Source organism: Jatropha curcas, chromosome 11 (genome assembly GCF_041381405.1).
Source record: "Jatropha curcas cultivar XTBG-Jc1 chromosome 11, XTBG_Jcur_1.0, whole genome shotgun sequence".
NCBI lineage: Eukaryota > Viridiplantae > Streptophyta > Magnoliopsida > Malpighiales > Euphorbiaceae > Jatropha > Jatropha curcas.
Window position 1 is genome coordinate 12,603,110 of NC_143161.1, and position 12,351 is coordinate 12,615,460.

The 12,351-nt window shown below is 30.5% G+C and overlaps 2 protein-coding genes across 2 annotated transcripts; one reads left to right on the plus strand and one right to left on the minus strand.

Moving 5' to 3' along the window:
- The first annotated feature begins 2,262 nt into the window (after positions 1-2,262).
- Positions 2,263-5,415, plus strand: LOC105645234 (Peroxidase superfamily protein). Its single transcript, XM_012230782.4, has 4 exons — positions 2,263-2,840; positions 3,296-3,487; positions 3,969-4,134; positions 4,877-5,415. The coding sequence occupies exons 1-4, from the start codon at positions 2,619-2,621 to the stop codon at positions 5,296-5,298; spliced, it is 1,002 nt and encodes a 333-aa protein (XP_012086172.1). The 5' UTR covers positions 2,263-2,618; the 3' UTR covers positions 5,299-5,415.
- Positions 5,416-10,656: 5,241 nt separating this feature from the next.
- Positions 10,657-12,321, minus strand: LOC105645091 (hypothetical protein). Its single transcript, XM_012230607.4, has one exon. The coding sequence runs from the start codon at positions 12,026-12,028 to the stop codon at positions 10,874-10,876; it is 1,155 nt and encodes a 384-aa protein (XP_012085997.1). The 5' UTR covers positions 12,029-12,321; the 3' UTR covers positions 10,657-10,873.
- Between the last annotated feature and the right edge of the window lie 30 nt (positions 12,322-12,351).

The following is a 12,351-nucleotide window of genomic DNA, read 5'->3' on the forward strand; positions in this document are numbered from 1 at the left end:
TGACATTAGATTTATATAGATAGAGAAAATAATAGTAACAATAACAGAAAACACAAAACATAATTTTGTAAACTACGATTTGTGGTTTCATAAAATTTATTTTTTGTTTTCAAAACAGTTTTCTCAAAAATAAAGAAAAAAAAAATTAAATAAGTTTAAACAAACAGGTTTTGTTTATTAAAAAAAACGAAAATAGAAAACAAAAGCATCAAAATTTAACTAACTAAAATATGGAAAACAACTGTAGTTGAGCAAAATACATGTATTCCACCTTACATCACACTTGAGCAAAATACATGATACTATAGATGCCTAGGTTTTGACATGGTTAATACTTGAAACCTGACGATGAAAACGGATCATTCTCTCCAAGTTGATGCTCAGAAATAAAGAAATCTTTTTAGAGTTGGCCGATTTAGCTTGTTGGGTGTGTTTTTAGGCCTTAAATTGAGTATGGTAGTCTTATGTGGAGAAAAACAAGCAATGTCGTTTGCTTCCATGCCTAAACGGCACAAGAGAATGAATCCAATGTCTTTTGGCACATCCCAAGCTCTTAATGTCATTAGGTTCCAAGTGAGAATCGGGGTTTTGAATTCTAGGTTGAGTTTAATTTGAAAGTTGATGATTTTCAAATTGAGATTGAGAATTGGGGATTAGGGGAAATCCTAATTCAGTTAGAGAATTAAGAATTTATATATATATATATATATATATATATATATATATATATATATATATATATTTTTTTTTTTTTTTTTTTTTAATTTAATCCATTGAGAGGTTCAACAGGTGTCTCAAAATTTATAGTTACCCACCCGCTTTCTTTTTTACTTAGAACCAAGCCTCTATCAAAACACTATAAGCCATGAAATCTTGCTGTGGTGGAACCTTTAAGCTTCAAAGAAGTAACAAAGCATGAAGAACAGTGAAATATAATGAAGTACGAGTTTGGTTGGTTGTCAACAAACCTGATGGGAAAAATGCTATTGGAGTAAAATGAGTACATAGGCTTAATTTAAATCTAGATTAGTCTATTAACAAGCCTAAAGCCTTTGGATCAGACTTGTCGTGAAAGGCTACTAATAGCAACTCGGGGCAAAACTTGCATGATACTTTCGTTCCTCTATAAAACATGAAAACTGAAAATATGCCAAGTTTGCATGTGAAAAGCTACTAAAAATAATAATTTGCTAGTTGTTTCTATTTATGTGGACGGTATGTCAATTACATGTAGCAATCCAAATTTAATTTTTGATTTCAAGAAAGAGATGAAGGAGATATTTGAAACGTCAAACATTAAGCTCGTGAAATATTTTTCTTGGGATGTAAATAATCAAATCCTCAAATGATATTTTCATTTTCCAAGAAAGTATGCTCAAGAGTTGTCGAAAAAATTCAGAACGGAAAACAGTAAGCTATCGAGAACTCTGTTGAAATCAGAAATTGTCAAGGGCAGATGAGGGATGATAAAGCTAATGCTTCCTATTTTGGAAGTCTAATTAGAAGTTTACATTATTGGACAACTTCTAATCTTGATTTATTATTTGCTATGAGTTATTTTATCAAGATCTACGTAAGCACCAAGTAAAATCAGTTGAAAAAAGCACCACTGATTATGTATTTTCTATAAATTGTAGAGTTTTTTCTTGGATGTCTAGAAAGCAACACTTGATAGCTCAATTAAGAGCAGAGGGAGAGTCTGTTGGTGATGCTACTACTATTAATCAAGGTAGACAATCAGTTAGTGGCTACGTCCTTAACTTTAAGTCTATGCCATCCTAAGATGCTGCTAAATGGAATGATCTTATCGATGTCCATGAATGATATATTGATAAATCATAGATTGAACTGAATACAGTTTAATATGGCTCAATAAAGCATATAAAAGTAAAATATCATGCTATTAGGCAAGCTAAAAAAAAAAAAAAAAATGCAAAGTGTGTCTTATATAACAATTCAAGTTATCAACCAGTTGATTGAGAAAGTTTGTATAAAAGGATTAATTTAATTAAGAAAAGCACGTAAGGAAGAGTGTTAGAATTGCATTTATGTTTCCTTAACTCATAAAAGAAAAAGTTAAAATTTTGAGAGTAAGATGCAATACATTAGTTTTATGGTTTGAAAAGAAAAGGTATATGTATATGTTTGGTTTTATAGTACTAATGTTAGGTTCAATTACTATCTTTTTGAAATAGCTTGTAAACTTTAATATAAATAGCATTCTCACAAAGCTAAATGCAGTGAGTTCTATTCAAAAGAAGTTCTATTTTTCTTGGTTTTCTATCTATTTTTCTATCTGTAAGGTTAAAATAGTAGACTGTTCTCATTCTTTATATCCAGATTGAGCCAAATAAAAGTTACAAAATTAGGTTAAATTAGTTGTACCAACTTTCAGAAAGGAATTTTCTTGAGGTTCAAGTTTGGTTTGAAAAACATGCAAAGAACATAAAAAAAACGGTACAAGAAATCACAATCAAGGGTTGATCATGTACTTAATTATAATTACAAATTATCAGAATGTTGTTAAGAGACTCCTCTCAGATAAGAACCAATTCTAACCCATCTTCTCTTTACTTTGCCATACCCTACTGGTGTAAAATATTCTTGCAATTTATGAAATGGATTTCAAGAGAACAATACTGGTTTTATTACTAGCTTTAGCTTTGCAGAAAGGCACCAAAACTCATGGAGATAGTGAGCTTCTGGTTCTTGATTATTACAAAGAAAGTTGCCCTTTCGCACAAGAGATTGTTAGATATCATGTTGAGCTTGCTGCTCTTGAAAATCCTCGAATGGCTGCTGCTCTGCTCCGCTTGCATTTTCATGATTGTTTTGTTATGGTTAGGCCTCTTTGTTACTATCTTTCTTAATAATTTATTTCTGTTAGTCATATTCATGTCTTGTTGAAAAAAACATTCTATTGGAAATATATATTATGAAAATTTTATTATTTTCCATATAAATGTGACATATTTTAAGATGTTTTGTAAAACTAATTGAAATTGTTGTTTTGCATATTCAAATATTATTGTTTAATATATTATTTTAGAGTTTTATGATTAAAAAATGTGCATTCAACTTAAAATAATTTTAGTAACTCTTGGTAAACATTATTTAGGGCAGTAACTGTAAGTGACCCAAATCGAGTTGAGCTATGTTGAATTTGAATTTAGCTCTCATTAAAGGTGTATTTGAACTTGATCTTGCTCATTTGCAGTTTATAGCTAAAAAGAATTGTGATCCGTTTACAAGATACTGAGACATTGCTAATTCGTTTGTGTGATATTTAAATTAGGGTTGTGACGCATCAGTTCTTCTGGATAGCAACGGAGACATAGTTAGTGAGAAGCAAGCAGGACCTAACCTAAATTCGTTGCATGGATTTGAAGTGATTGATAAGATCAAATATAGTTTGGAAGAAGCATGCCCACTTACTGTCTCTTGTGCTGATATTCTCGCCATGGCTGCTCGTGATGCTGTTGCTTCAGTATGTACTGTTCATCATACCTCCTCCATATTTTCACATTATATATACAAATCTATATATTATTTTAGCTTTTTAGTTACGCAAAATAAAGGGAGTAATTTTATTTTAAATAATAAATACATAACCCAAGCTGAAGCTGGATTTTGAAGCTAAAGAGACTCGAGTTTAAATTTAAAAATAATCACTAGTTTAAACTTATGCAATTCATTTTGATTCATGAATCAGTTCATTTTAAAATATATTAGTCAATTCGTCGATAATCTTATGAGTCAGACTATTTATTGCCTAGGCATATGACGAATAAATACATACCTTATTTAGACAAGTATTTTTCCTGCAAAAAATAAAGTTGATTAGGGATTTTCATATGAATTAACATTGACTATTTTACAAATGTTTTACATTTCTAGCAATTGAGGCAAATTTAATTATATTTTATATTGTTGGTAATTGAATGTTAATAATGGGCATTTGACGAAAGAGAGGAGGTCCAAGATGGGAAGTCTGGCTAGGCAGGAAGGACTCCTTGAAAGCTAGCTTTGGTGGTGCCAATAAGTTTATACCTACTCCAAATTCCTCCTTGGAAATTCTCATTGCCAACTTTAAACAGCAGGGGCTAGACATAACAGACTTGGTTGCTTTATCAGGTAAACTGTAATCAAGGAACTATATATATATATATATATATATATAACATAAAATATAAAATAAATAAATAAAGATACAAAATATTTCTATCTATATGTAAATATTTGTTATTATATTGATGTAAACATATAATGTATATAAAATATACAAATTCAGTTTGATTTGATTATTTTAATTTTTTTAAAACTAATAAAAAAATCAAATAAATTGATATTAAATAAAAAAAATATGTTTTGTATTAATTATTTCAGTTCAAAACGAAAATGGTTAGTATAGTGCAGAATATGGGTTTAGCCTTGTCATGAAATTCAACCATTACCAAAAAGACTAAATTCCTAAAAAGAAAAAAAAGAAAAAAAAGGACTAAAACTAACAATTTGAGTAATTATCACTCAATATTTGGGTCTATTCAGCAAAATTAGTTGTTTTGATAATTATTAGCTATTTTAGTAGCTTTTTATAAAATGCTAAAGATTAAATGTTAAATGTTATATGGATTCATTTTTATAAAATGCTATTTTAACCTTTAAAAATTAGTTCAAAACAATATATTATGAAATACTATAAAAATAGCGTTTAGCTTTTTGACAAAAGCTATTGCCAAACACAGCCTTTTTACTCCAACCGATATTATCGGTTTCTAACAGTATCAATTAACTAACAGATTAACTAATTAATCCAATTTTTTAAAAAAAGGTTCAACATTTGCTCACTTTAATAACAAAAATGTTCTGTACACAGGTAGTCACACAATGGGAAAGGCAAGGTGCTTAAGCTTTAGGCAGAGAGTTTATGAAGTGAACCCAGAAGAAAACTATGACAAATACAAGAGATATACTACATTTAGAAGAATCCTACGGTCCATATGTCCAAGATCAGGAAGAGATGATCAATTGGCACCGCTTGATTATAATACTCCAGCTAGATTTGACAATCATTATTTCATAAACATTCTTGAAGGAAGAGGTTTGTTAGGATCTGACAATGTATTGGTCAAAGAAGATGATGAAGGCGAGATAATAAAACAAGTATGGGGTTATGCCTCTAATCAACAACTTTTCTTTGATTCCTTTGTCAATTCTATAGTCAAAATGGGAAATATAAATGTACTTACCGGAAATGAAGGACAGATCAGAGAAAATTGTAGGTTTGTTAATGCTTAACACAAAGTTCGGTCTATTTTTTTATTTTAGTGTTTCGCCCAAAAAATATTTGTAATTAAGTACATGTACTCATTGAAATTTGATTAAGCGATTGTGACAGATTTGTTAATCCAGAAAGCTGAGTCAGTCTTATGGGGGACCCATTGTTATATGCTGACAGCTTATGTGGATACAATAAGTCCACATCACCCAAATCTTAAATCACTTTGATTTTTACTCTTCATTTTGTGTTTCCACATTTAGGGTTTAAATGGTTTGGTGAATAGAAAATCTAATTTTGTTCTGAAGGCTTTTACACCTGAACATTTTATTTTGTTGGGAATATATATGTAGTGCCAACGAGGTATAAACCAAAGTAATGTTGGTGATTTGGGGTCTTTTGATTTTATAATTCTCAAGGAAGATGAAATTTGGAGAAGACAAAAAGTAGAAGATAGGTGCATATTCTTGCCTACAAGGCGTTTGTCAAATTGCTAGAACTAATTCCAGTATTGAGTACACGATTTCCTTCAAAGAGGGATCAATGCAATGTGTTTTAGTTTTCCAAATTTACTCTTGAAGACAAAATTTCATTCAAAGAAGGGGTAATTATTAGGATTCTATTATGATTAAAATGGATTTAATTGAAATTGAAATTGAATTATTGATTGATGGCAGTTGTGTTGATTAGTTTCTTTATTGGATATGATGTGACAATACTAAGTTGGGTGTAAATAAGAAATTATGCAATTGATGTACAATTCTATGGTCATTTTCGTCATTAATGCTCTCCTGCCGTTTTCTCCACGTGAATCCTATCTTTTCGTCTCTTTCACTTTCTTTTCTTTTCCATGTCTTTCCCTTATTTTCTATTCTATTTTCTCACCCAACAAACAGCATAGACTTAACTATCTTTTGTGCAATTCCTAGCATATCTTTAACTATCTTTGATAATGTCAAGAAGTAGAGACTTAATGTTGCCACTTCGCCCTACTTCTTGATGACTATATATGATTCAGTCTTAACAAGCTATGATTGTGAATATAGTTAAAGAGTTAGAACTAGTTGCTAAGGGACTAAACCAATCAAAAATCTTCAAACTTTGCGACTTGTGATAATTACACTCTAAATCTAATTTAACCCTTCAAATACCCAATTGCAACTTTTTGACACGATTACACCCTAATTTAAAATTGATCAAAATTAATGAATAAAATACATTAAATGTCAATCCCACATTTTATATTTGAGTTAACTTAATCCAAGAAATAAGTTGATTAAACAATATAAAATATCATATCCTAAACTTTTCGGGTTGTAACAAATTCCAAACATTTTTTATCGAATTGAATGAAATATGATTTTCGAAATCGCATTCCAAAACAACTTTAATCTCCAACAAATCAATCTTAACTTTCTATTATAGTTGCAGCTTGGATTGATTATGACAAATTTATTATCATAATTGCACTCTAATTGAAATTATATCAAATTTTCTATCACAATAGCACTCTAAATTGAAAATTTATCTCATTTGACTTGAAGCCCTAGATTATTAGAGAAGAATAGTATTATAGAGGGATGAAGCCCGAAATAAAGCAAAACACTTTTCATTGGCTTCATAAATAAGGTTTATGGCGAGAGAGAGGAGAGAGAAATTGGAGGCATTTAGGAGAGAGATGGAGAAAATAACTAACAATTGATGAATGGGAGAAAGATTAGAATGGATAGTTTAAAGAGAAATACACCATTTCACTTAACCAAGACCTAAGGTTAAACTAACCGAATACACTGAGGTGGAATCTGAAATTTTTATTTTTTATTTAATAAATTTACTATAATTTGAATTTATAATATCTGAAGGGGTTAAGATTATTTCAGAATGCACCCTTTTTTCCACTAATATAAGATTTGCACATTAAATAAGATTAAAAATATATATATAAATTTAGGTTGAGATTGCGGTAAAAAAATTTTGTATAATTTGAATTCAGATGCAATAATGACAGTCTACTTGCAATAGTTTGAATTTAAAATGCAACTGTGACAAAATTAAAATTAGGATGTCTTGGTGTTAAAGTCATTCTGGGATGCAATTGTTACATCCTGAGAAGTTAGAGAGTATTTTAAATGCTTTAGCTAACCCATTCCTCAAGTTAAGTTAATTCAAGTATGAACTAAATTATCAAGCAAATACAAAATTTTGCAGGTAGTTTTAATTGTACCATAAATTCGACTTTCTTTTCCTAATATCTTTTGACTTCAATTTTTTATTTATAATAGCACCCTAATTTCAAATTGTATGCATAAAATATTATTTTTGTTGAATTTGTGTACTCTCTCTCATGGTTAGATTAACCGAAAACTCACCGTTTAACAACACTCTAACTAATATTGGTTAGAAATTTAAAGTCATAAAAAGCCAAGTAAAATAATAAATTTTAGTTAGTTATAAACATAAAATATTAGTTTAGGTATTTGTTTTGCCATCTTTTAAGCATGAAATTTTAGTTAGGGTATACTGAAATTATACTTAAAGATCTCTTATAAAAATAGATTTTATTTATTTATTTTTAAGGAATCATTACTTGTTGTTAATATTGTATAAATAAATAAAAAGTATTTTATTTTTAAGATGAATATGTTATTTTTTTATTTAAATATTTATATAAATAAATATATATATTTATTAAAAAATAATATTTTATTCATTAAATTGGGTATAAATTGAAATTAGGATGTTATTATAATAGTTCAGGATACTAAGAGAAGAAAGTTAGATTTAGATTACAATTAAAACTAACTGCAAAGTTTGGAGTTTTTTTAATGATTTAGCTTCGAGTATGAGTCGTGGAACCCATATTTAACGGTCCATTCGTCCCATTTTGTTTACTTGTTATTCTTCTATTAATGTACCAAAATATTTGCAAGATTTCTAAATTCTTATATGGAACCAATTATTTTTCCCATGACAACCTTTATGATCCTTCATTAAATAAATAACTTTTATTAATATCATAACGAGTTAAGGATAAAAAGGATAAAAAAATTTTTATTAATGAAATTCTTAATATACGTGTTTTGTCAAAGCATACAAAAAAAAAAAAAAAAAAAAAAGGATGAAAGGAGTATTTTGTTCATGGAAAATATATAATTTTATCTCAACATTGTGGCATAATTGACTACTTTGTCCTTACATTTAAAAAATTACATTATTTTAAAAATTACATTTTAATGGATCCAAACTATAAGAATAAAATAGTGCAATTTTAAATATAAAGACGAAATAATTAATTATATCAAAATATAAAGTCAAAAATGTAATTGTTTCCCTTTTAGTCATATGTATATAAGGTTAATCATGTAATTTTATTAGCATTAATGACTTAAATCTCAAATAATAAACAGAAAAATGATTTCATTTAACGAACTCAAACTACAAGGATAAAATAGTATAATTTTTAAAATTACAAAAATAAAACAGTTGATTATATCAAAGAAAATGAGGACAAAAATATAATTTTTCCCTTATTCATTAACTTTGACTAATTTCAAATTAGGATACAATTGTGACAAAAAAAAATTCAAATTAAGGTATCTAAGGGATTAAGCTGGATTTAGGGTGCAATTGTTAAGAGATGTAAAATTCCAAAATTTTTGGATGGTTTAGCCTTGCCAAGGCTACAAACATTGCCATATACTTCTTGGGAGAAATGACACGAGCACCGGTTGTTAGCTATTATTTGGCAAGTTCAACAAGCATACATGAGACTATAAATTGATGAAGGATTAGAAGATATTCAACTTGGTATATGATTAAATGCGTCTATTTTGTAATTTCTTAAGGGATTGATGTCCTCACTCTATCTCTTGCAAATAGAGGCGGGCATCATGTTGATTTGGTCCAAAACAAACTAAATCAATGAATGAATCAAATTGTTATATAGAAAAAAAAATCAAAACTAAGCCAAACCAGTCAGAAGCTGGTGTCTTAACTGTCTAACTGTTGTTCATGTATGGTTTGAGAGATCAGAGGCTGGTGTGTCTAACTGTCTACCATGTGCGAGTTAGGATATAAGAATAAGTCTCTCTCCAATTCCTATCCTTGCCTCTCGTAAGGAAAGCTGCATACTGAATAAAAAACAGTGTGTTTCTGCTGTGGATTTAAATTTACTTACTCACCAAAATGAAATGATTGTGATTGTGCCTTTGTGAGCTCGTCTAAGAATCTGACAATGGTTTGCGAGCTCAGTTGTGTAATATGGACAGCACACAAATACCACCATTTTACTTGCAGGAACTCAATGCAATCGATGTCTTCCAAAGCTTGGAGGAACTCAAATTGAGCCGAAGCAGAATTTAGATTAACAACCATGCATACATTCAAGGGTCAATTTCACCTTTTGACCAAGTAAAATTTTAACCAAGTCTGAAAGGTTAGAGTAATCACATATTATCACATGTTCATGCAAAGATTAGACTATGTGGACCATCAAGATCCTATACTTGTATAAATCATGCAGCAACTAGACAGTCTAGATTCATACATCACATGAAAACAAGAGAAACTAAATGTGAAATGAAGCAGCAAAAGGAAAAAGACATCATAGAAGAAAATGAGAAGAAACAAAACAATTTAACAATGGACATAAGTAGAAGTAAATTTCACATCCTTTAAATGAGACATCCGTTTTAGTTTCACTTCTTTTCTTTTCTTCCCATTTGCTTCACATAATTCCATTTCTTTTCATTCTTTTCCCTTGCATCTTTTAGTACCCAAACTAAGTGAAAATGTTCTCTGAGTTTAGGAAGGTCCTAATCTAACTCTGGTTTACTCACTGTTTGCAACATTGGCTCTGCATTTTGTGGCAATCAGTTGCTTAAATGCAGAGGATGGAGAAGAAGTGGGACTGTTTCCTTCTTTAGACTATGGCTTCCTCATAAATGTAATGTGGACTAATAATAAATTTTCTTTGGTTTAGTCATTTCTGCAGGGCCTTGGAGTTCTATCCTGACCATACAGTTTCACCTAAAAAGCTTCAAGTTTTTGCAGGAATTTAAAATACTAATCATGAACCAGAAATATAATCCTGTCTTAATCAAGCATTAATCGATTAACCAGAATTTTCAGTATGCAGTATCCTTCATTGTTCTTTCCTTTATTTTTATTTTTATTTTTTGTTTTCTACAGAATCTTTCATTTTAATATAATGGGTTGAGAAACATTAGATTCGCCCTCTAGACCAACATAACAGTAATTTCATCAAAAATCAACTTGCAATTCATCAATTAACCGAAGGCTATCCAAAGTATCTAATGAAGAATTTTAAATAATACACAAAAGAAAAAATAAAATTCCAACTTAGAACGCTTCCAAAATAAAGCGATTATACTTGCATGAATCCATTATATTTCTCAAACATTATTAAATTAGAATATGCACAAGAAAGGATGCATATAAGGCCAATACTTCATAAGCAAGCCTATAATAGTTATTCCAAATATTCCGTATAATTTTACCTAACCTCAAAGCTCAATACTATACAGATTCTAAACAAGCAAAAAAGTAATATATTGCAAGACATTTCCAACCTTGTTAAGAAGCAGCAGCTTTGATAGCCTTTTGCAACTCACTTTCCAGATCAGTTGCCCGATCTGCAGGCTTCTTTGGTTCTGCTCGCCCATTACCTTCATTTTTTTTGCTCCTCCATTGTTCAAACTCTCCCAACCTATCAGTTGAAGCTGGCACCACATTCTTTACAACACCATTACTCACTCCACGCGATGTCTTTGCTGAGACTCCAACTCTCATTTCTTCTAAGCACCTCCGCATATCCTTATTTTCCCTCTCTATTTTGTCTAAATCCCTTCTCATCCAAAAACACATTCCTTTCAATAACTCCAAATCACCTGCACTATTATTCTCATTTTCTTTTATTTCCTCAACCTTATCAACCCTCTCTATCCCAATCTTATTTACTATCAAATAAGGCCTCTTTATCCCCCAATCATCAGGCAAATTCACACTCCACCTCAGATTCACCTTTACCCTTTTACTTAAAGGCAAAATTGTCCTTGCCTTGACAGCAACTCCACTCAAAATACCAACTTTCTTAGCATCTCTCCACACTAATTGCCTATCTGCAAAAAACCCAATTCCAATATCACTCGGGTTAGCATTTGCGGACCTTTCTTTATCTTTGCTAGTAAATGGCTCCAATTTCACTTCTTGCCAACCCAATGGCACATCTGGAGCAAAACCATTTACGAACTCAGAATTTGAAGACGAGCTATAGTCCAAATTGGACTCAGATACCAAGTGGGTCCCAGAATCAGAATCAGGGTTAGGGTTTGAAGAGGGAGATGTTCTTTTGTGAAGAGAGAAATGACCAAAGTTGGGCTTAAAATGAAGAGAGAAAGTAGGGATGACAACATTAGGGCTTGAATTAGAAAGAGAGAAATTAGCAGAGAAAACCAGAGGGGAATTTTGAGGAGAGCCAAAGAGGCCTAATCCTGATTTAAGAGATAGAGAAATTGGAGAAAAGAAAGCATCTGTAGTAGATGATGGATTGTAGGTGAATTTGAGAGAAGGACCAGAAGGAAAATTGGTGGCAACAGAGAAGGAGAAATCTGAAAATGAGTTTGCAGCGGTGGAGAAGATAGAAGTGAAAGGCTGGTCGAACATTGAAATGGGTATTTTGGCTTTTAAGCGAGGATTATCTTCATCTTGAAGATTGAGGGAGAGCTTCATTTTTTTCAAAAAAAAGTTCTCGCTCTTTCTATTAACAATCAGGAGGTGGAAGAGAAAGCGGCCAAAGAGAAAGGAATTGAATTATGCATTCAGATGTAGAATGAAGCTTACGATTTGTCTGGTCCCATTCGGTTTCTACAAACGAGTGGTTGAGATTGAGTTTAATCTAAAATGAGTGAATATAGTTATCACTCACAAGTCGAAAAGATGATTTTGATTTTGGAGTTTTTGCAAAATTAAATATATCTTCTTTACTACAGAGCAAATCCTATTGAGCTTTGAATCATGAAAATCAAAATTTAAAAAAAATAAAGTGTTGATTG